General features: G+C 43.8%; 1 protein-coding gene across 1 annotated transcript; it reads right to left on the minus strand.

Annotated features, from left to right (window-relative positions):
• Window positions 1-2,492: 2,492 nt before the first annotated feature.
• Window positions 2,493-13,034, minus strand: ndufb6 (NADH:ubiquinone oxidoreductase subunit B). Its single transcript, XM_068030629.1, has 4 exons — window positions 12,690-13,034; window positions 9,961-10,053; window positions 4,857-4,901; window positions 2,493-2,688 (listed from the first exon to the last, which is right to left on the minus strand). The coding sequence occupies exons 1-4, from the start codon at window positions 12,870-12,872 to the stop codon at window positions 2,617-2,619; spliced, it is 393 nt and encodes a 130-aa protein (XP_067886730.1). The 5' UTR covers window positions 12,873-13,034; the 3' UTR covers window positions 2,493-2,616.
• Window positions 13,035-24,430: the final 11,396 nt, after the last annotated feature.

A 24,430-nucleotide genomic window follows, 5' to 3' on the forward strand; every position in this document is an offset into this window, starting at 1 on the left:
TGGCTTCTTGGATGGATCATGCTGTATTTTTACAATCTGGAGTCGACTTTTCAATAGTCATCAAGTTTACAATTTCGTGAATGGTACTCAGACAATATACAGACGCAATTTCCCTATTTGGGGGAGTCCAAAACTAGGGGCCATAAATATAGTTTAGTTTAGAGATACAGCACTGAAACAGGCCCTTCGGCCCACCGAGTCTGTACCGACCATCAACCACCCATTTATACTAATCCTACACTAATCCCATATTCCTACCACATCCCCACCTGTCCCTATATTTCCCTACCACCTACCTATACTAGGGGCAATTTACAATGGCCAATTAACCTATCAACCTGCAAGTCTTTGGCATGTGGGAGGAAACCCACGCAGACACGGAGAACTTGCAAACTCCACACAGGCACTACCCAGAATTGAACCCGGGTCGCCGGAACCGTGAGGCTGCGGTGCTAACCATTGCGCCGCCCTAGAATAATCACTAGTAAATCCAATTCAGGAGAAATGTCTGTACCCGGAGAGTAGTGAGAATGTGGAACTGGTTACAAGGAATGGTTGAGACAAATAGCATAGATATACTTAAAGGGGAGGGTAGACAAACACAAGGGTTATGATGATCGTGTTCAGTGAAGAGCAGGAGGATGCTCATGTCAAGCATAATCACAAGTAGAGCAGTTGTGCTGAATGGTCTGTTTCTGTGCTGTAGACTCAATGTAAGGAATCTGCAGTTACGGGAGCATAATTCCATCAAAGCAGTCGCAGTAAGCTAACTGCTACCCTGACACTTCCATGTTGTCTCTTTATGTGTGGCGTTCCTTCATTCATTACCCTTATGGCGCCAGAGGCTAAAGTGGAATTTGAATGTTGGAGGTGGAGGCTCTGCAAAAGTCAGTCCCCAACTCCTGATCCTACATTCTCAGAATCTCTGAAGAAACTTTCTTGCACTTGTCTGCTGGGCTCCATTATGGTTTAGGATGTGGCTACGTCATGGGCCCTCCTCCTGTTGGTTATCTTGCTGTTCACCACCCACTCGATTGGATGCAGCAGGAATACACAGCATTGACCTGAAATATCGGTTGAGGTTTGGTTGGCATGTCCACTGTCTGCTGCTGTTGGTGTTCAGTGTGCAGGTAGCCTTCCAAGTTATAGCTGGAGATCCTCCCAGCATGCTGTTTTATAGTTCGCATTGAACCATCAGTAGCCTGCAATGGCTTCTCTTCCTGTTACTGCACCATTAACTCTGGTGTCCACCGAAGATCTTATTTCTCATCTGCATGTGCCCTTGGCAACATCATCCGAAAACACTACCAGTTTTCACATACGCTGACCTCACCACCAACTGTCTTGACTCCTCCACTGTGGCTAAATTATCAGACTGCTTATCTGGCATCCAGTACCGGATGAGCAGAAATTTCCTCCAGTTAAAAATGGGAAGGCTGGAGCCATTGTTTTCAGTCCCTGCAACAAAATACGCTCCCTAGCTACTGATTTCATCCCTCTTCCTGGCAACAGTCTGAGGCTGAACCAGACTGTTCACAATCTTGCTGTCCATATTTGACTCCTAGATGAACCTTTCACCACATATCCACACCATCATCAAGACTGTCTATTTCCACCTCTGTAACATTGCCTAACTCCGCCTCTGCCTCAGGTCATCTGCTGCTGAAACCCTCATGCATGTCTTTGTTATGTCTAAACTTGATCATTCCAACACATTCCTGGCTGGCCTCCCACATTCTACCTTCTGTAAACTTTACGTCATTCCAAAAACTGCAGCCTGTTTCCTTATTTGCGCCAATTCCCGTTTTCCAATCATCCCTGTGCTCGCTGACCTACAGTGGCTCTCAGTTAAGCAATGCCTCGATTTTAAAATTCCCATCCTTGTTTGTAAGTGCCTCCATGGCTTCGTCCCTCCCTCTCTCTGTAATCTCCTGCAGCCCTAGAACTATCTGAAATATCTGCATTCATCTAATTCTGGCCTTCTGAATGTTGGTGAAGCAATTAAAGTAGTGAAATGTCCCAAGGTGCTTCACAGGAGTATTATCAAACAAAATTTGACACTGAGCCACATAAGGAGATATTAGGACAGGTGACCAAAAGCTTGGTCAAAGAGGTAGGTTTTAAGGAGCATCTTAAAGGAGGAAAGAGAGGTAGACAGGCAAAGAGGTTTAGGGAGGGAATTCCAGAGCGTAGGCCCCAGGCAGGTCCACCAATTGTGGAACAATGAAAATTGGGGATGCTCAAGAGACCAGAACTGAAGGAGCAGGTATCTCAGAGGGTCGTAGGGCTGAAGGAAGTTAGGGAGGGGAAAGGTCATGGAGGAAATTTAAAACACTGATAAACTTAAAAATCGAGGCATTGTTGGAGCCAATGTGGGTCAGGTGAGCACAGGGTTGTTGGGTGAACAGGACTTGATACCAGTTAGGACACAGCGGGGTGGTGGGGTGACAGAGTTTAATAAATTGTGTATAAATAATAAGCAGCCTTCTGCATCCTGGTAAATCAGAATTTAATGATAAACAGTCTTTCAAAAGAAGCAACTATGTCTGTGCCTTCCCTCTGAAGTTATTGTACAGCCATTGGTGCTAGACATCCACAATTGCTTTTGTCCTCTGATCAGTGGTGTCCATGATGTTCATCCTCCTGCAATGGTGGAATAACGTCTCCCGTCTCCAAAAGTGCGTCACCCTGAAGGAACAAACCAAATACATCAGATGTGTGATAAGCTCAATAGATTCTTGTGCAATTTGGAAGCCCAGAGCATGGTATTCTTTATTATAAAATTCCTTGTTTCTGTCTTAACTATTGAACCAATTTTCTTCCTCAGTAATTGTTTCAAGTCTTGAGTTTTTGTGCCAAATGATTATTTTCCATTTCCAATTCTCAGCAACCATATCATGCAAAAACCTTTCTCCCTCGTTTCAAACTCTCAAATCTCATTTTACCACAAAAAACTACATTGTTAACATTCCAGCAAAAAAGATTTTCCAACACAGTTTCTCATCCATGCTACTATATACTCTTCTGAAATGTACTGGATTCAAAAAAGCATCAAAATGTAGAGATTACTGCCAGTATTTTGTCATGGTGTTTCTCCCAATTTCCTGCGATTCCTTCGGTTTAGGCCCCAGAGTCAAAGCATTGACAGCTGTTTCCAGTGTTCTCACCAACTTTGCAATATAGGAGTCTGTGAAGAAATGCAGCAAGACCTGGACAATATCCAGTCTTGGGCTGATAAGTGGCAAGTAACATTAATGCCACACAAATGCCAGGCAATGACTAGCTCAAACAAGAGAGAATCTAACCAACTCCCCTTGACATTCAATGGCATTACCATCGCTGAATCCCCCACTATCAACATCATGGGGGGGGGGGGGGTCACCATTGACCAGAAACTGAACTGGAGTAGCCATATAAATACCATGGCTACAAGAGCAGGTCAGAGGCTTGGAATCCTGTGGCGAGTAACTCACCTCCTGACTCCCCAAAGCCTGTCCACCATCTACAAGGCACAAGTTAGGAGTGTGATGGAATACTCTCCACTTGCCTGGATGGGTGCAGCTCCAACAACACTCAAGAAGCTCAACACAATCCAGGACAAAGCAGCCCGCTTGATTGGCACCCCATCCACAAACATTCACTCCCTCCACCACCGACACACAGTGGCAGCAGTGTGTACCATCTATAAGATGCACTGTAGTAGCACACCAAGGCTCCTTCGACGGCACCTTCTAAACCCACAACTTCTAGAAGGACAAGAGCAGCAAATGCATGGGAACACCAGCACCTGCAAGTTCCCCTCCAAGCCACACACCATCCTGACTTAGAACTATATCACCGTTCCTTTACTGTTGTTGGGTCAAAATCCTGGAACTCCCTTCCTAACAGCACTGTTGGAGTACCTACACCCCAAGGACTGGAGCAGTCAAGAAGGCAGCTCACCATCACTTTCTCAAGAGCAATTAGGGATGGGAAATAAATGTTAGCCTAGCCAGTGACACCCATATCCCATGAATGAATAAAAAAAGGCAGGTGGTTGAGGAACCCCTGAGGAAATTCTACCCCACCCTTCCTTTCACAAACGACACAATGCACCCCACTGAATATACTGGGCATGGAAACACACCCTCCCCTAAATACTTAATGATTTCTGCTTATCCACTGATTCCCTAGAGGCACCCTCTAGGCCAGTGCACATACACTGCACCCCCTCCATAAGACAGTTCCTGGGGCCCACTGAGCAGCAGGAGGCTCCCAATGCACTTGCAAAGAAACAGGCTTCTTTCTTTGTATGCAAACACCAGTGCAACCATCAGTCAAGACTTTCCTAGCCACTTCTTGGAACACCCCATTATCTTTGTGTTTGTTTTGAAATGTACGTTTTAGAAGGATAGTTGAAGACATGGCATCAAGGTACAGCATGTACACCACTGCAAGAGGGACTGTTCAGCTCAGGCACTGCATGTTTTTCGCAATTCTTTGTGCAGTGACAAAATGCCACCTGTCTCTGCTATAGTTAAACCTTGACTGGAGAGGAATTTTCAAGAATACTTTTCCTTATTAGCTCTGGAGTTTTTTGTCTCCCCCAGGAGATTATATGGCTGTGCAGTTGAAGGGAGGGAAATCACAAGTTTGGGTTTTCATTTGATAAATAAAAATCCATTATGGAATTGTATGTTGAGGTTTGATTCCACAATGCCAGCATTTCCTGTTTTCTTTTCAGATTTCCATCATGCTCAGTTTTTCTGTTTGATAAAACTCCCCTCGCCATTGTATTACATTGAAGATACATATTTCAGATTAATGCATACGGCGCATCTAAAATTTAATTAATGTGATCCCAGAATGTAACTTACCGGGAAAACCTTTGGTTTCACAGTGACAATGCCATATGGTTTAGTCTGTGGAACAGAAACCAAAGATTAAAGAATTGAAAAGCTCTTGCTAGATTTTTTGTTTATCTATGAGGCCCCTATGTGCAAATATTGAATACAATCAACAACAACTTGCATTTATATAGCTCCTTTAATGTAGTAAAATGTCCCAAGGCACTTAACAGGAGTGATTATCAAACATAATTTCACACCGAGCCATACAAGGAGATAATAGGACAGCAACCAAAAGCATGCTCAAAGAGATAGGTTTTAAGAAGTACCTTAACAGAGAGAGAGGGGAAGAGGTTTAGTGAGGAAATTCAAGAGCTTAGGGTCAAGACAGCTGAAGGCACAGCCGCCAATGGTGCCTCAATTAAAATCAGGGATCCACAAGAGGGGAGAATTGGAGGAATGCAGAAGGATGGAGGAATTAACAGATATAGAGAGGGGCAAAGCCATGGAGGGTTTTGAAAACACTACAGACTTTGATCCTGAAACACATCCCATCTGTCCTCAAGTCATGGGGCTTCAAATTTACTTGTCCTATACCTTTCCTTCCCATTGCGAATTTACTTGTATTAATCCAACCCCCAAAGTAGATAGTTACCGCAATGTAACGACCACCACCCTATTGCCTCCATCCCCTAATCCTAAGTCAGCACTTATACTGTGAAGGAATATAGGTATAATAGGCTTGATTAAGTAGAATTTGTAAACAGTTAGTGTATTATGCCGTTAGAGTTAAAGATTGAATAAATGGTTAGTTTTCAGAGCTCACTGAAGTTCCACTTTAAGATGGTAGAGTTCAACATTTCAAAATTTCTGTTAGAATAGAATCTCTGTTCCATGGGCTTGGGAGATAAACACAAACATTGAAATATCCTGTGTGACCTCAGTAAGTGGCAGCAATAAAACTTAATTGGTTTATGGGGTTGTCGTTCAGACAGGTCGGCTCCGGAGGTTGCTTTGGGTACCATGGAAAGGATAATTAACAATAAATGGAATGTACTCACAGGAACGAGAGAGTCAGGTAAACACAATTCTGAACATTTTGACCAGATAAAAGCTCACAAACTGCAAATTCCAGTAAAACATTAAATTACAAATATAGATTTCAAAAGGGAACACAGAAAGTCATGACACCTTAGAAATAGTATAAAAATACAAGGTTCTGCAGTAGATACTTAGGAGTGTTGGATATCAAACAACACTTCTCATCCCATGCCTTATTCGGGGTTTTAAGGTACATGTTTACTTTAAATTTTGATGGATATTCTAAGATAATTTTGCTGTAACATTAGCAAGGTTAAACTTTTGGATTCTATGTTAGAAATAAGAATATGTGTTACATCTCTCAATAATGTTTGATATTGTGATATACTTATCCACTTAAGAAGTTTATTGCATGTTAAGTTCTTTAATAAATATATAAAAGTTAATAAATTGTCTCATGTAGTATTCAGTATACAACTACAAGAACCCGCTCTCTGCGTCTCTTTAAGTGGAGAGATATGTATTGAAGAGAGTTTCCCAGACCCTTATAATATTTGGGATATTGATGACTTATCCATAAAAATATTAAAAGTTGGCTATCCGAAAGATGGTAAAATTCTCTGCTGGTTTCCTTTCTTTGAGGGAAAGCTAGTGCAATGCTTTGGACTCAAATAAGAGTCTGATAATTTGTCTGGTTTGAACTTAATTAAAGGAAATTCATGGGGATGTGCTCCTGATTTGGTTTAGTCCCTACAAGGGGTTAAAGTCATAAATCTCTTCAATCACTTCAGAATAGTTACAGCAGAAGAGGAGGCCATTTGGCCTGTCACGTCTGTGCTGAATCTCTACAAGAGCCAACATACCAGTCCCATGCACCTGCCATTTACCCGAGGATATTTCCAAAGTCAGTATAGATTTGGCACTGTGTAATTTTAAATGAGTCCCATTGCATGCTCTACCTAAGATGTGCTTGTGACTATCTTCTAGTTTCCTCTCAATTGGCTGTATCTGTGCTACCACAGCCGACCTGATGGAATTCCCTCTTTCACCAACTCAGAAGTTGGACATGAATCATAGGAAGTTAACATGCAGGTACAGCAAGCAATTAGGAAGGCAAATGGTATGTTTTTGTCACAAAGGGATTGGAGTATAAAAGTAAAGAAGTCTTGCTATAATTATACAGGCCTGGAGTACTGTGTGCATTTTTGGTCTCCTTACCTAAGGAAGGACCTACTTGCCTGAGAGGGAGTGCAATGAAGGTTCAATAGACTGGTTCATGGAGTTCAGAAGAACGAGAGGTGATTTAATTGAATAAAATCCTTAAGTAGCTTGACAGGGTAGATGCTGAGAAAGTGTTTCCCCTGACTGGGTAATCGAAAACACAGGATCACAGTTTCAGAATACGGGGGCTGTCATTTACGACTGAGAGGAGGAGAAATTTCTTCACTTAATCGGTTGTGAATCTTTGGAATTCTCTACCCCAGAGAGCTGTGGATGCTCAGTCGTTGAGCATATTCAAGACAGAGGTTGATAGATTTTTGGGTACTAAGGGAATAAGGGATATGGGGATAGTGTGGGAAGGTGGAGTTGAGTTAAGATCAGCCATGATCTTGTAGAATGGTGGAACAGGCTCAAAGGGCCAAATGGCCTACTCCAGCTCCTATTTCTTATGTTATTACGTCCTTTCCAAGGCTCTGTTCATCTCTCACTCCGTTCTTTCATATCAAATGATCTTCCTTTGATCGAATTTATCCACTCCTTTGCTGAAGATTACGATTCTACATTTCACACCCTCACTGTACACCATGTTCAATCCACCGAAATATTGCAGCAATTAAAACATTGATTCTTCAAAGATACTCTCCAGGACCGGCTTTGATCGCCGGAGGAGAGGGTCAGGGAGGAACTTTACAGAGTATTTTTTCCTCTGCTTTTTTTTGCCTCTCACAGGAGATTATGTGGCTGTGTGGGATTGGGAGGGAGGTGGGGAGAACAGTTTAGTCATGATGCTTCGGCCATCATAATGTATGGGGCAGGCTTGATGGGCCAGCTAGGCTTTTCCTGCCCAGCAATTCTGTGTGCTCGTATACACATTTCTTACTTTTAATAGCTCCACCTTTAATCCTTTACCTATCGAAATTCCTAACCTCACAGTGTCCTCTGATCTCAAATTCTCCAGCGTTTGAGACACCAATCCAGGCTGACACTCCAGTGTAAACACTGAGGGAATTCAGCATTGCCTGTTTCAGTAGTTCAGGGGAAAGTTAAAGATCCCATGGCTATATTCAAAAAGCAAGGAAGTGTGGTGACTTTAAATGAACATTGCATTGCCTCATAATTTCCAAAGACCTAAAACTGTGGAATTTCTTACTCTCCTTAGCACTTTTTTCCTCCTACAGCAACTAAACTAATCACCATGGCTTAATTTTCCTCATCTTTCTAATCTTGGTTTCATCGTGGCTCAGTTGGTAGCACTTTCACCTGAGTGTGAAGGCTATGGGTTCAAGTCTCATTCTAGGAACTTAGCACAAAATCTAGGCTGACGCGCCAACAGCAACTTGTATTTATATCGCGCCTTTAAAGTAGTAAAACATTCCAAAGCTCTTTACAGGAGTGTTATCAAACAAAATTTGACACCCAGCCACATGAGAAGATATTAGCGCAGATGACCAAATGCTTGGTCAAGGAGGTAGGTTTTAAGGAGCATCTTAAAGAACAATAGATAGGCAGCGAGGTTTAGGGAGTGAATCCCAGAACTTAAGTCCTTGGCAGCTGAAGGCATGGCCACTAATGGTGCAGCAATTAAAATCGGGGATGTGCAAGAGGCCAGAATTGGAGCAGCACAGGGATCTCGAAGACTTGTGGGGCTGGAGGAGGTTACAGAGTTGGGGAGCACTGAGGCCATGGAGCAATTGGAAAGCAAGGATGAGAATTTTAAAATCGTGGTATTGCATGGAACTTGATGCAAGGATAGAGGCAGTGAGGTTTTGGATGAGCTCAAGTTTATGGAGGGTGGAAGATGGGAGGACAACCAGGTGTTGGTATAGTAAAGTCTAGAGGTAACAAAGACATGGATGAGTGTTTCAGCAGTAGATCAGCTGAGGCAGAGGTGGGCGATGTCATGGAGGTGGAAAATAGGAAGTCTAGGTGATGGCATGCATATGTGGTCGGAAGCTCATCTCTGTGTTAATTATGACACCAAGATTGCGAACAGTCGAGTTCAGCCTTAGACAGTTGCCAGGGAGAAGGATGGAGCCGGTGGCTAGGGCACAGAATTTGTGTGTGGGACTGAAGACATTGACTCTGGTCTTCCCAATGTTTAATTGAGGAAAATATCTGCTCACCTAGTACTGGATGTCGAACAGGCAGTGTAGCAAATCAGGGACAGTGGAGGGGGTTGAGAAAGGTGATGGTGAGATAGAGCTGGGTGTCATCAATGGAAACTGACTTCGTGTTTTTGGATAATGTTACCAAGGGGCAGAACGTAGGTGATAAACAGGAGGGGGCCCAGGATAAACTCTTGGGCCACCAGAGGTGATGGTGCGAGAGTAGGAAAAGATGCCATTGCTGGCGATTCTGTGGCTATGACTGGCTAGATAAGAATGGAACGAGACAAGTACAGTCCCACCAAGCCAGACGACGGAGCAGACGTTGGAGGAGGATGGTGTGGTCAGCCATATCAAAGGCTGCAGGACAAGTCGAGAAGAACGAAGAGGGATAGTTTATCAGTACTGAGGGAGTGCTATTGGAGGTGCCATCTTTCGAATGAGACGTTAAACCGAAATCCCCCCCCACCATCTGCCCTCTAAGATGGAAATATAAGACCCATGGTACTATTTTGATGATAAGCAGGGCAGTTTTGCTCAGTGACCTGGCCAATATTTACCCCTCAACCAACACCTATATCAGAGCATCTGTTCATTATCACACTTGTGGAAATTGGCTGCTGTGTTTTTTACATTACAACAGTGACTACACTTAAAAGGTACTTAGTTGACTGTAAAGCGCTTTGGGATATGCTAAAAGACGCTATAAAAATGCCATTTCTTTCTTTAGTCCTTCATCTAGATTGCCAATAATTGCCAGTACTCACTGCAACATGGTACTTCACGTAGTAATGGACAATCCAGGCAGGAATCAGCAACCGAGTAAAAGTCCACCAACCTGCATTGCATGTCTTGTAGGTCTGGAATATATCAAAAAATGAAAATATCTACATCAAAGACTTGACAGGAATTGAAACATTTAGAAAGATATCAATCAAAACGGTTTAGGAAGACGTCATGCAGTGAACCTAGATTAGAACACTCGAAATAACCGTCTGATCAATTTCACAATCAAATCTATTGTATACTTTTCTTCCTTAAGCTCACAATGCGAAATTGTTGTGGGTGAATTATCCTGATGGGTTACGCAGAAAGAATGGTTTATATTTACTCTGGCAAATGCTTAACGGAAATTTAAACAGAAGACGTTTGAAATACTCAGCAGGTCAGACAGCATCTGCTGAATATTTGCAGAATTATCTGCTTATATTTCAGATTGTCAGCATCAGCAGGATTTTGGCTTTTGTCTAAAGTCAATACATGTGTTTTATCCTGGTAATTCAGCCATTTATGGAGCCCCAGAACTGCGTAACCAGCAAGTCTTCTAGCTCATCCAGTGGAAGCAGGCTCAACAGTAACATCCAAAAGGGATCTGGCTATAAACGTGAAAGGTAAAAATGTGCAGGACTATGGGGAAAGAGCAGGGAGAGGAGTGGGACTAATTGGATAGCTTGCACAGGCACAATGGGCTGAATATCTCTTTCTCTGTTATATGATTCTATGTTTCCACCACTTCTCTGACTTCTATTGACATCTGTTACCTTTCAATTTCTACTGACTGCAAGCTCTGACGCTTCCACTAGTTCCTCTCAATTAGCAGAAACAAACAGCAGTCTGAGGCCATAAGGCTGCACTCTTTTAAAACATTTAACTCTCTTACTCCACGTCTTAGATGTGAACAGCAAGTGCAAATGCAGATCATTGCTCAGATTCTGGTAATGCCACACTTAGTAGTGTAGTTATTACATTTTCAACTTTTTAAAAAAATCATACCGAAGTGACAAGTGACCAAAGCATCTCTGGATGAGAAAAGGGAGAAAAAGAGTCCTACCAGGAAATTAGCAGCTGTGGACATTGGTGGAAACTGCATTGAGCTAAGCTGTTATACCCTCTATGGCAGGACTGCCTGTCGATACTCACTATACACTCTTAAATAAAGAACAGAAGAACTAGGAGCAAGAGTAGGCAATTCAGCCCCTCTAGCCTGCTCCGCCATTCAATACGATCATGGCTAATCTCATCTCGGCCTCAACTCCTGCCAGTTCTGCGTAACCTTCAACCCTTTACTAATTAAAAATCTGTCTATCTCCTCCTTAAATAAAGACCACTGCAAGGACTGTATCCCAGTGAGGGAATCAATATCTTCAAGAAAGCATGAGAGGGAAAAAGTTTGGTGGGGGAGAAAAATAAGAGAGCAGTCAGTAGCTGGTGAGCAGGCAACAAAATACATGCTCATACTGAGCAGGAAATAGCCCTGATTTGGGAATGTTAAACAACAGTACATAAACCCATTAAAATATATAAAACTAGACTTGCCTGAAAACATTATTCTTGCTGACCACAGATAATGTTTAAGTGAATGTTTCCACTAATTTGGATATATTTCAAATTGCTAATTCTCACAGATCTTGTTTGGATTTATGAGGCCACAGGACAAACTGCAGAGTAGAAAACTTACATGCAAGTAGATCTGAATTGCTCGGCTTCTTAACATAAAGCACAATTACATTTAAAATAGGCAAGTTCTGTTCTACATCTTTCTGTGCAAAGAGGTCAAAAACCAGGGAGCATGGATTTAAAATAATTGGCAGAAGGATTAGAGGGGAGATAAGGAAACAGAGAGTGGTAGGGACCTGGAACTCACTGCTTGAAAGGGTGGTAGAATCAGAAACTCTCACATTTAGAAAGTACTTAGATGTCTTCTTGAAGAGCTGTGGCCTGCCGGATTATAGAGCAAGTGCAGGAAGGTGGGATTGGGCTGGATAGCTCATGGTTGACCAGCATGGATAGACATGATGGGCCAAATGGCCTCCCTCTGTCATAAATTTTCTATGAATCTATAAGTGTTTAAATTTGCAGAGAATGTTAGGAGCGACATTCAATGATCGAGAGAGATGGGGTGCAGACCCACTTTGAATACTTGGCCATCCATCTGGGCCAAGAACAAGATTAAACATATAGGACTCAGTTCTGATGAAGGGTCACTGACCTGAAACGTTAACTCTGTTTCTCTCCCCACAAATGCTGCAAGACCTGCTGAGTATTTCCAGCATTTCTTGTTTTTATTTCAGATTTCCAGCATCTGCAGTATTTTGCTTTTATATTAGGACTCAGTGAGCTTTACCCCAACTACACATGGAGCAGCGACACAATCAATAGGAAGCAACAGTGTAATCCGTAAAAGGTCACAATCGATGGGATTAGACTGGGTGGCTCATGTTTTGGCCGGTGCAGGCACAATGGGCCAAGTGGCCTCTTTCTGTGCCATAAACTTTCTATGATTCAATGATTTTCTGATTCCGTATGGTCACCATCTACAAGGTCATCATTCATGTGAGGTCACAATCAAGTCACAAGGTGCATGAGGTCAGCATCTGAGGTCACAGTTCACGTGGCATTGCAAAGTTGGATGCCTGTCAATCACTGCTGATTGACAGCTCAATGTCTCTCAGGGAGATTCCCCCTCCCCCAGCAGTGTTTTCAACCGGACACTCACATAAACCCGCCAGAGGCTCCGCGGCTGCAGGAACCCCTCCCAGAATCGAGCCACGGGCCCTTTGCCGTCAGAAGGGAGGACGGGTTCGCGCGGGCTCAGCTCCTGGTCCTTCAGCCATCGGCGGCGCAAATTCACCAGCTGCTGGAACCGTGCCTTCTCCTCTGGCGTGTAACCCAGGGGCATCTCGGCAACCTGGCTCAGCGAGAGCGGAACAGTAACCAGGCCCCGGTCACTCGTACATCGGCACCAGCGCGACACTGCCCGTCCGGGTTACCGCACGACGCACAGTGATGGCGTCAAAGCGTTTCCCAGCACCTCACATGCCGCCCCTTGCCGGCCGGGAGGAGGAAATCCGCACCGCTCCCCCTGCCGGCCGGGAGGAGGAAATCCGCACCGCTCCCCCTGCCGGCCGGGAGGAGGAACAATGCACCGTTCCCCTGCCGGCGGGGATAAGGAACAATGCACCGCACCCCCTGCGGGCAGGGAGGAGGAACAATGCACCGCACCCCCTGCCGGCCGGGAGGAGGAAATCCGCACCGCACCCCCTGCCGGCCGGGAGGAGGAAATCCGCACCGCACCCCCTGCGGGCAGGGAGGAGGAAATCCGCACCGCACCGCTCCCCCTGCCGGCCGGGAGGAGGAAATCCGCACCGCACCCCCTGCCGGCAGGGAGGAGGAACAATGCACCGCACCCCCTGCTGGCCGGGAGGAAGACATTGCACTGCGCCCCCTGCCGGCCGGGAAAAGGGACATCGCACAGCTTCCCAGCTACTCCCCCTAACTTACGTGTGCCATAAAACCCCCTTGGGAAATTCAGTTGCCTTCTGTTATGAGCTCACAGTTCTGGTGTCTATTGAGTCTTTATTGAAACTGACTGTAATGGCTGCCCCCAGTCAGAGTACCTCATGGTAGAGGTCACATGACTACAGCAAGCCAGGAGGCACATTGGTACAGTATTACATTTCTATCCCAAACATCCTGTTACTACAAAATTTTTTTTGCATGCATTATAATTGAAACTGTGAGTTACCCAAGTTACCCATGATGCATATAACTGTTCTCATGCATTAGCAGTTGGTTATTCTTGTCAGTCTTTGCACATGCATTGCACACATAGTCTTTACATTGTGCCACTCTCAATGGTGCATGTGTGCATTGTCATTGGTTGCTCATCTGGTTGATTTTCCTTCTCTGGTAAGTGTCGATCCCATGTCACTTGTTACCACGGTAACTGCTGTTGTTCCATTTCCGTTGTTGGGTTGCTGTGGACCTCTGGGGCTGATGGTTGTTCTGTGCTCTCTGCAGTTGATGAATTCTCATCTTCCTGATTGGTCCTGATTGGTCATGAAGGAACAGCTTCTCCAGTTGTGCATATGTGCCTGCGGTTGTGATGGTATCTCTGGTCCTTCATTTCCACCACATACGATCGAGTTGACAACTGCTCTATGCAGGTCGCAAGTTGTCACTTGGGCTGACTCTTGTTGAGTATGATGAAGGTTTGTACCCTGACTGGCTCTACAATGCTCAATTTTGGCAATGGTTCAGCAGTTTTGTCAAAATAAAATTTGGCTTTCTGCCATTTCACCTTGATTTTTGTCTGCCCGCTCTGCGGAATCCGAGCACTTCTTCCCCACAGCCTCTACCTTGGGCACCTGAGCAGACGACTGCCATATCTTCCTGGGCACCTGAGCAGGCGACTGCCAGATCTTCCTCTTCATCGCCGCCTGTATGACTTGCGTCACCTTGCAACTGACAAATGCATTCTCGTTCCAGTGCTGGTGCCCGCTCCTGTAGGTCATCTCCTGGGTTTTCTCTTTTTTCACGTTGAGGGTTACCAGTCCAAGCTTTAGACTTGCTTCTGTTGAGATGAGTGGCTTTTGTCTGCGTCTATGATTTGGAACTCCAGATCTTCATTCTTGTCATTGCAATGGGCTCTCAGAGTAACTTGTCCTCTTGGCACTAGTCTGGTGCCATCATATAGCCTCAACCTTACTTTTGAGGGCTTCATTTTTGGATCGCCATGTTGAGCCACTTTGCACAGGTCTGTGAAGGTCATGATATTGCATGACGCACCGGTGTCTATCTGGCACTTTACATTGACTTGATATTCTCCTTCTGCAGTCATCATTCCAACTGTGTTATGACAATTGCTCAAGTCAAAGCCCCAAGCAAAATATACGATTCTGATTGTAGTGGGAGAAATGCACCGGTGATTCAGTCCTGTCCCTCCACAGATCGCCTAACATATCATTTTAAACTTTCCAAATTAAAGAAAGACCCAGCTAAATTGTACCATCTATTAACCTCATAAATGAAGCTAACCAAACCAGGTGTCTTTAGATCAACAAAGTAACTGTTTAATTAGAAAAACTAAATTCTTAAACACTACTAAGATATAAACAACATTTAAAATAGAAAAAATAGTATCCTTGCAGATTTACGCTCCTGCCAAAGTGAAATCTTCCAATATGGAATAGTTCAAGGTTGCTTGAAGTCCTCACAGCGTCCAATGGAGAGAAAAAAAGGTTCTTTAACAGTAGAACAGTCCGCAGTCTAGTTCAGCCGTTGAATTAATGCTCTTCTTTTCCAGCGATGAATTTCAACAATTACAGTTCAGTAGTTAAAGGAATTGGTTATTTTCTTTTAAGAAATTAATCTGGCTTGACATCAGAATTCTGAGAGTATAATAAATTGGGTTTAAATAGACCAAGAGAGAACTCTCGTTTCCTTCAGTATATGCTGGTCCAGCTGTCTGTCTGTGTATCTGTCAAAAGCCAGTTTTTTTAGTTAGTTTCAAATGTCAATTGGTAACAATGTATCTCGTGTCCTTGGTCCTGAGTGGCTGTATCCTGGGGCAACCAAAATGCACTCTTTGAATCACAGTCTCTGAGTAGCTGTATCCTGGGGCAACGAGAATGCATTCTTTGACTCAGTCTCTGGAGTTTGTTGCCTTAAAGCAGTAGTGCCCCTTTTCCAGCCGTAAAGGCACACCGCATTCTTCCTAGAAAAAAAACTACAGGATCATAACAACTGTCACAAACCATTTATCACCTATCGACCTGACTGAACCAACCTGTTGTATGGTGTATAGTGATTCATCAGAATCTTCAGCTGACATCTCTCCAGTCGCCATCTGTACCTGCTTGTTGTGCTTTCTTCTAACCAAACACTTGTGTACAGAATGATTCAGCTTCTTGCAATGAGAACACTGCTCTCCCCACGCTAGACATGCCTTCCTTTCCTGTGCGTGATGTCCTCCACAGTATTTGCATCCTGCCCTTTGTCTGTGATCCTTCTGCACTTTCAGCCTGGAATGTCTATTAGCATAATGCAAGGCCTGGTCTGTTCTGCCATGAATATGCTCTAGCTGCTGATTTACAACCTCAACGCTTCTGCACACGTCGATCGCTTTCCTGAGAGTCAGTTTCTCCTCTCTCACTGCAGGATCTCTTACGCCTGATACAATCCTGTCTTTAATTAGATCATCTTTTAGTTGCACAAATTCACAGGATTCTGCGAACATATTGATCAATGGACTGTTTTTCACCTGGGGCCCTAATATTGAACACATACCGTTCATAGGTTACATTCATTTGGGGTTCAAAGTGTGCCTTCAAGGCTTTCAAAATTACTGCTGTCCATTTTGTTGTTCTTCTGAGAGATTTAGGGTGGAATAAACATTGTAACAGTCTCTCCCCAACAGTGATAAAAGTGTGCTTACTCGCAGCTGCTCTGATTTGTTAATGAAATCAGTCACAATTTTGTAATTTTGCCATTGTGAGTGGAAAACCTGCCAGTTCTGTTTCATATCACCTTTCATTTCTATCAGCGCAGGCAGAGGAAAGCTTTCAGCCATTGTCTTACCCTGTGCTTTCAGCTGTTTCTTTGTTCCTTTTCTGTGGCTTTTAGCAGCTTTTAGCACCTCTGACCATTCCTGTGGACTTTGTTCTGTAGCTGTGCTTCTAACCAGCTCTTCAACACTCACCTCAGCTCCACTTCTGACACCATGTTAGGAGCTCACAGGACACCAGTCTGGTGCATATTGAGTCTTTATTGAAACTGACTAATGGCTGCCCCCAGTCAGAATACCTCATGGTAGAGGTCACATGACTACGGCAAGCCAGGAGGCACATTGGTACAGTATTGCATTTCTATCCCAAACACCCTCCATGTGTTCTTTGCACCAGTATATTTATTTACAGGGAGTTGCCTAGAAAAAATTAATTACAAAATGCAAGCCAGACACCAAAAAGTTCTTATCCCCCTCTCCCAGTGTGCAGAATTACAACGTGTGTCGTCTGGCATCATCTAGCTTTCATGGTTTTAGAGTCTTATTTGTTCTTTTTCCCTTTGCATCTAAAAACATTTTTAGCAATGCTGTAATAAAATTTGTCTAATAACAAATTATTGCCTATACTTCTGGATGGAGTTGCTGTGATGTTCTTGGGACTGGAGCGAGGTTTAACCGAGTTCAGTAAGAAATATGACGCAAAGACTGAGACAGCATGTTGCTGAAACAATGGAGTCTTCTTTATTCTGTTTTAGTTTCACTTTTTGAGCTCCCTCCGCTGGCTCATGTGTGCATGGTAGCCTCAAGTGAACATTATGTAAAATGTAATTCTCAAAACACTATAGTTGCCAAGTTTAGATGAACATATTCCTAGAGGTTTCATCACATGACCTCTCACCTCCAACCACCCCGCCCAGACATGCTCCTGCCATTGGTCATGACATTCGCAGCGAACCCCCTTCCTAGCCAATTGGAAAGCAAAGAGACCCAAGAGAACTGGCATTGCTACTTCTGGAAACTTTAACGTGACCTGTTCCTACAAGTCTTTTTGATACTCCATGAATTCCATCCCTATTATTCCTTGATTTGTCAGATGATGAAGAGTTGGGTTAGAAACACTGATAGCTGCCCCCTGAGGAAGGATTCTCTATTGTCCTGACAGTCTTATCTAAGTAACTCTTCAGTACAATTTTAAAAGGGGTGCAGGGATGGAGAGAGCTGGGGTTTACATACACAACTCTTTAAAGTTGGCAGATAAAGTTGACGAAGCTGTTAAAAAAAACATACAGGATCCTTGGCTTATATAATGGAGGCATATAGTAGCACAAAGGTAAAAAAGTTATGCTAAACTTTAATAAATCACTGGTTAGGGCTTAGCTGGAGTATTGTGTCTGATTCTGGGCACCACACTATAGGAAGGATGTTAAAGCCTTGAAGAAGGTAGCGAGGAGACTTAATAATATATTACCAGGGATGAAGGACTTCAGTTATGTGGAAAGTTTGGAGAAGCTGGGATTGTTCACCCCAAGAACAGCGAAGATGAAGGGGAGATTTGATAGAGGTGTTCAAAAGCATGAAGGCTTTTGATAGAGTAAATAAGGAGAAACTCTTTTTACTGGCAGGAGTGTGGGTAACAAGAGAACACAGATTTAAGGTAATTGCTGAAAGACCCAGAAGAGAAAGGGGAGCATTTTGTTTTAGACAGTGAGTTGTTATAACTAGAGAGAGAGAGAAAGTGGGAGACAGGACAAAATGGAAGATAAACACAATGTCCATGAGTCTCCGCTCAATTGCGCTAAATTTATTTGGCATAATTCTCCCGATATCAGTGTAACCGACGTAAACCCAAGGGCAAATTGCATACAGCACAACTTGAGTTTCCGTGATCTTTTGCACTAGCTTTAAAAACATTGTGCGAGAAGCAGGCCCCGCCCACAAGACTGACAAGCCCCCAAGGTGAATTAATAAAAAGAAAGACTTCCATTTATATAGCACCTTTCACAACCACCAGACATCTCAAAGCACTTTACAGCCAATGAAGTACTTTTTGAAGTCTAGTCACTGTTGTAATGCAGGAAATGCAGCAGCCAGTATCGGTACAGCAAACTCCCACAAACAGCAATGTAACAATGAACAGATAATCTGTTTTTGTGATGTTGGTTGAGGGATAAATATTGGCCCAGGATACCAGGGAAACTCCCCTTCTCTTCTTTGAAATAGTGCCATGGGATCTTTTACATCCACCCCAGTAAGCAGATGCGGCCTCAGTTCAACATCTTATCCAAAAGGCAGCACCTCCAACAGTGCAGCACTCCCTCAGTACTGCACTGGAATGTCAGCCTTGATTTTTGTGCTGAATTCCTAGAGTGGGACTTAAACCCAGAACCATGGGGGACCCAGAGCAAGAATGTTACCTACTGAGCCACAGCTGTCACTACTAATCACCATTTGGAGCTTCAACAATAACAATAACTTATATTTATACAGCGACTTTAACATCATAAAACGCCCCAAACACTTAGGATAATTATAAAAGAAAAGTATGACACCAAGTCACAAAAGAAGATATTAGATCAGATGACCAAAAGCTTGGTCAAAGAGGTAGGTTTTAAGGAGTGTCTTATAGGAGGAGAGTGAGGTGGAGAGGTGGAGAGATTTAGGGGGTGTATTCCTGAGCTTGGGGCCTATTCAACTGAAGGTACAGCCAACAATGTGGAGTGATTAAAATCGGGGATGCACAAGAGGCCAGGATTAGAGCAGCATGGGTTGTGGGGCTGGAGGGGATTACAGAAATAGGGATGGGTGAGGACATGAAGGGATTTGACAACAAGAATGAGAATTTTAAAATCAAGGCATTGCTTGACTGGGAGCCAATGTAGGTCAGAGAGGACAGGGGTGATAGGGGAACGGGACTTGGGCAGCAGAGGTTTGGATGACCTCAGGTTTATGGAGCGTAGAATGTGGGAGGCCAGCCAGAGGTGCATTGGAATAGTCAAGTCTAGAGGTAACGAAAGCATGAATGAGGTTTCAGCAGCAGATGAGCTGAGATGGGGCGAAGTAGGACAATTGTACAGAGGTGGAAATAGGTGGTCTTAGTGATGGCACAAATATGAGGTTGGAAGCTCATCTTGGGGTCAAATATGACACCAAGGTTGCGAACGGTCTGGTTCAGCCTCATATAGTTCACAGGGAGAGGGATGGAGTCGGTAGCTAGGGATAAGTCTTTGGAGCAGGGACTGTAAACAATGGCTTCAGTCTTCTCAATATTTAATTGGAGGAAATTTTCTGCTCATACAGTATTGGATGTTGTCACATCTCAGAATGAAGAATCACAATTGAAGTCACAAATTTACCTTTAACAAAGATTTAACAAATTTTATTAAAGACTTCTGTTCACTGCAGCAGGATACGCCTATCAGACCTTACAACAACCCCATGTCAGATGTTTTCCCCAAAACACAGTTACTTTCAGTTTCTCTTCCAAGTACTGTATTGTCTCTAATACTCAAGCCCACACATACAATCATGACATTCCTCCCTTATCAGACTAAAACGTGTCCATCATTTTCCTGCTTGGTGTATGTAGCTTTAATTCCATCTCTTACCAAACATACTGTAATAAATTTTGTAACCAAACTTAACAAATCATTATTTTCCTAACTCACTGAGTAAATGAATTTCTTCAATTACATTTGCTTTCAGGGGCAGTGTTTGGCGTACACTCTTTTTGTTTTAAACATAATCACAGCACAAAATCTTCATATCGCTTTGGTGGTCTCCTCTTGCACCATGGTCTTCCTGTTGTCTCAGGAACTCTGGTCACTGCGTCAGGATTAGGAAATGTTGTTGGCCCCTCTGGAACCGATGTTTTTCCCTCTGGATAACAAGCTGTCTGCCTGCCAGCAGCATCACTGGCTTGGACATCTGAATTACTGAATGTCAGCTTCGGCTCAGCTCCTACATCTGGTTCATCTGCTGTTGTGTCTTTGTCACCATTACACTTTTTGTCGCATGAAGAATTTCTGCCATACAATACTGGCGACTGCACAGTCACACTGTTTCCCTTCTTGGCAACAACAGTGTACGGCTTGGATAATATGATGTATCCATCTTACTCAGACTCTCCCGTCTCAGCAATACTTCATCAGCTGGCATCACATCAGACTGTCTAACTCTCCTTCTGTGATCTGCATAAAACTTTGCAGCACCCTTTTTCTCAACATCATGATCTGGAACCTCCTGAACAACTCGAATGTTGCTCAGCTCTCATATCTTGGTGCGTATTTTGCGACCAAATAACAACTTAGCAGGGCTCTTTCCCATCGTAGTGTGTGTAGTTGCTCTATACATATGACAACAACACCACCTTCCAGGTTTACCTTCTGCCTGAACAATTCTCATCCGTTTCTCTAAGGATTGATTTTGCCTTTCCATTTCTCCATTTGCCTGTGGCCATTTAGGGGTTACTCTGTGATAGTGAATGCCTGTGACTTGCAGGTAATTTGCAAAGGTCTGTGAAGTGAATTGTGGCCTATTGTCTGAATACAAAGTGACTGAAAGTTACTGGTAGACCATGCCTTGCAAATATTTCAGTCAATGCAAACAATGTTTTGTCTGCTGTTGTAGACTTCATTACCACATACTCATAATAACGGCTGTAATAGTCAATCACCACTAGTATGGACTCTCCTGATGGACATAGGCCTAAGGAGTTGACTGCTACATCCTCTCATGCCCAGCTGCTAACAGTGTACTGCATTCTCCTTCTGGTGGATTGGCTCTACCGACAAGTTGACATCCATGACATGTTTTGACAAACTTCTCCACATTTTTCTCCATTCCTGGCCACCATACTTTGGTTCGTAAGTTTTGCTTAGTACCAACCACGCCCAAGTGACCCTCATGAGCTAGCATCACCAGTCTCGGCCTAAGCTTTTGTGGCACTATAAGTCTGTTGCCTCTGAGAACACACTTCCCAACTGTGCACAGTTCATCTTGAATAACAATGTATGCTCTGAATGGGCAATTCTCCCAATTTCCAGCTTGGATTCTCTGTCTGATGTAATTCAATTCTAGATCTTTGTCTGATTCTCTTTCAATCTCACTAGTTGTCATTGCTCTGGGTGTAACATGAACGGCCACAAACTGCACGAATGATTCAGTTTCCTTCTCTAGTGAAGATCTGTGTGTTTGTCCTTCAACTGGTTCTATGATGTCTTGGTCAACCAGTTCCTTGATCTTTGCCTCAACTTTCCCTCTCAGACCAAAAGATGTTCTGCATACAGGCTGAGCTACAGGCTTCACGCTCTCGTCAATTGTTAATCTCTCTTGGTGGTTGTGCAACTTCCCAATTCCTTGAAACTCTGGTCCAAACTCCTCTCGAAGCTCTGCACAGAATTCCACAGAATTCACTTTCAATCCAATGTGTAGCACCCCCAAAGCTTGACCAATTTCTCTACACAGAAGAGGCTCACCATCCTCCTCAATCACTACGAATTCTGCCTTCACACTCGGATCCCCAGCTCTCACACTCGTAGTGGAGCATCCAACAGTTTCTAGTGGGATTTTAGGTGTGTAAGGATAAAGCTTTTTGACACATTTTTGAGATGTGCAGTTGATTCTCTTTGTCCTTAGTTCCTCCCACAGTGCTCTGCTGATGACATTACTTGCCTGAATCTACAGTAATACTCACTTCAACACCCCCCAACAATCACTGGAACTTTCTCATGGTTGCTCCCGTTGACAGAAAACATGTATCCACAATTGCTATTTTGTCCTCACTCACTGCATCTTCTTCAACTCATCCCACAGTTGTACTTCTTCCATCTCTCTTTCCTTCACATGGTTTGCCAGGCTTGCCACTCTGTTCAGTTGTGCTTCTGTACTTTTTGACAAAATGGTCTCTGCCCCGACATTTTCTGCATGGCCTTCCATAGTGCCTCAAGTTACCACATCTGAAACACTCTCTCTCAGATTTGCTGTTTACATTTACGTGTACCTGGATTCTGTTGTGCCACTTGACTAACCTAAGATTATGTCATGTTGATGGCTGAAATGGGACCATGTTTCATACTGTGAACTTGTCCATCCATTGCTTCCAATGCAGCCGCTATTTTCAAAGTGTCATCCAACGTTAAGTCACTTCCTCTTTCCAGCAGCCTGTGCCTCAACCTATCCAACTTGCAATATTAGATCACCTGATCCATTATCTGTTTATTCAGATCCATTGCAACAAAATTGCATCCATCCGACACCTGCCTCAAATGAGTAACAAACTGGGCTACTGGTTCCCCTTCTTTCTGTATCATTTGATGGAAAACATGTGTTTGGAATGTGGCATCTGGCGTCACCGCATAATGGTCCTTCAAAACTTGCACTGCTCGTTCATAATCCACCTTTTCTCCCACGTCAGGCAAAGTCTTGAAAATCTCCCTCAATGACGCACCCGCATTGAACAGCAATAAGGCCCGTCGCTGTGCTTTCGGCACCTCCGTCGTCCCATCCAAAAACAAACCATGACTGTCAGCATATGCTTCAAACTCCTCCAGTCTCACTTTCCATTTTACACTGACGGGCCTGGCAACACCTGTCGGATCAAACGGCTCAATTCCCCGGACTGCAGACATATCAGCTCCAGCAAATACCATGACGCAATCCGAAGTATCTCTGAATTTACCTCTATTATTTGTCGATATAACCTCGTTGCCAATGTCACATCTTGGGCTGATGAATCACAACTGATGTCACAGATTTAACTTTAACAAAGATTTAACAAGCTTTATTAAAGACTACCGTTCACTACAGCAGCATATACATATCTGACCTTACAACAACCCCCAGATCAGGTGTTTCCCCAAAACACTGAGTTACTTTCAATTTCACTTCCAAGCACCACATAGTCTCTAATACTCAAGCCCACACATACAATCATGACAGATGTCGGATAAGCAGTTTGATAATTTAGCAACAGTGGAGGAATTGAGAGAAGTGGTAGTGAGGTAGAGCTGGGTGTCTTTAGTGTACATGTGAAAACTAACGCCTGTGCTTTCAGATGATGTTGCTGATGGGCAGCATGTAGATGAGAAAAAGGAGGGGGCCTAAGATAGATCCTTGGGGACACCAGAGGTAACTGTGAGGGAGCAGGCAGAGAAGCCACTGCAAGTGATACTCTGGCTAAGATTAGATAGATAAGAATAGAACCAGGTGAGAGCAGTCCCACCCAGCTGGATGACAGTGGAGAGGACGTTGGAGGAGGATGGCGTAGTCAATTGTGTCAAAGGCTGCAGACAGATCGAGAAGGTTGAGGAGGCAAAGTTTATCTTTGTCACAGTCACATTGGATGTCATTTGTGACTTTGATAAGAGTTGTTTCAGTACTGTGGGAGGGGCGGAAATCTGATTGGAGGGATTCAAACATGGAGTTCCTGCTTGTGCTAATTGTGCTTGTTTGCAAGACTTCGACGAGACTTTAAAAATTAAGCTAGAACATATGGGTGCAAGGACACGAACAGGTTTCTTTTGAAAGGTTTTGAATGACTTTTTAAGAATATTTAGTTCAGAACCCACTACTATATGGGTTACTCACAATGGACTGGATTTTAAGAGCCATGAGATTGGTGGAGGGGGTGGGAGGGGAGATGCTGACGGCCCCAGCTATTTAAATGAGTCGCCGCGCTTGAGATCATGGCGAGCTCAAAAGATGGCGGCCCGCCAGTGCGGGCAGAAGAAGAACCGCGGTGACCTCAAGCGCATCGGCTCATTTAAACAGCCGGGACAGCCCGTCCCCCCAAACTCGTGGAGGAGGCGGGCTGTCCATCCCCGGCAATGGCGTCAGCTGCCTGTGCACAGGCGCTGGTGCCATTTTTAAAGGTCAGCCAGCCCTGCTGCCTAATTTAAAGTTTTAAAGACATACCCCCCACAAATAAATAAATACATTTCATGGCTGATCATCCA

This window comes from Heterodontus francisci, chromosome 4 (assembly GCF_036365525.1).
Source record: "Heterodontus francisci isolate sHetFra1 chromosome 4, sHetFra1.hap1, whole genome shotgun sequence".
In the NCBI taxonomy this organism is placed as follows: Eukaryota; Metazoa; Chordata; class Chondrichthyes; order Heterodontiformes; family Heterodontidae; genus Heterodontus; species Heterodontus francisci.

Coding starts and splice junctions, on each gene's coding strand:
- ndufb6 (XM_068030629.1), bottom strand. CDS start 12,872: ATGCCCCTGGGTTACACGCCAGAGGAGAAGGCACGGTTCCAGCAGCTG. Junction 4,902..9,960: donor ACGTGAAGTACCATGTTGCA/GTGAGTACTGGC, acceptor TCTGTTCCACAG/ACTAAACCATATGGCATTGT. Junction 2,689..4,856: donor TGAAACCAAAGGTTTTCCCG/GTAAGTTACATT, acceptor TTGTTCCTTCAG/GGTGACGCACTTTTGGAGAC.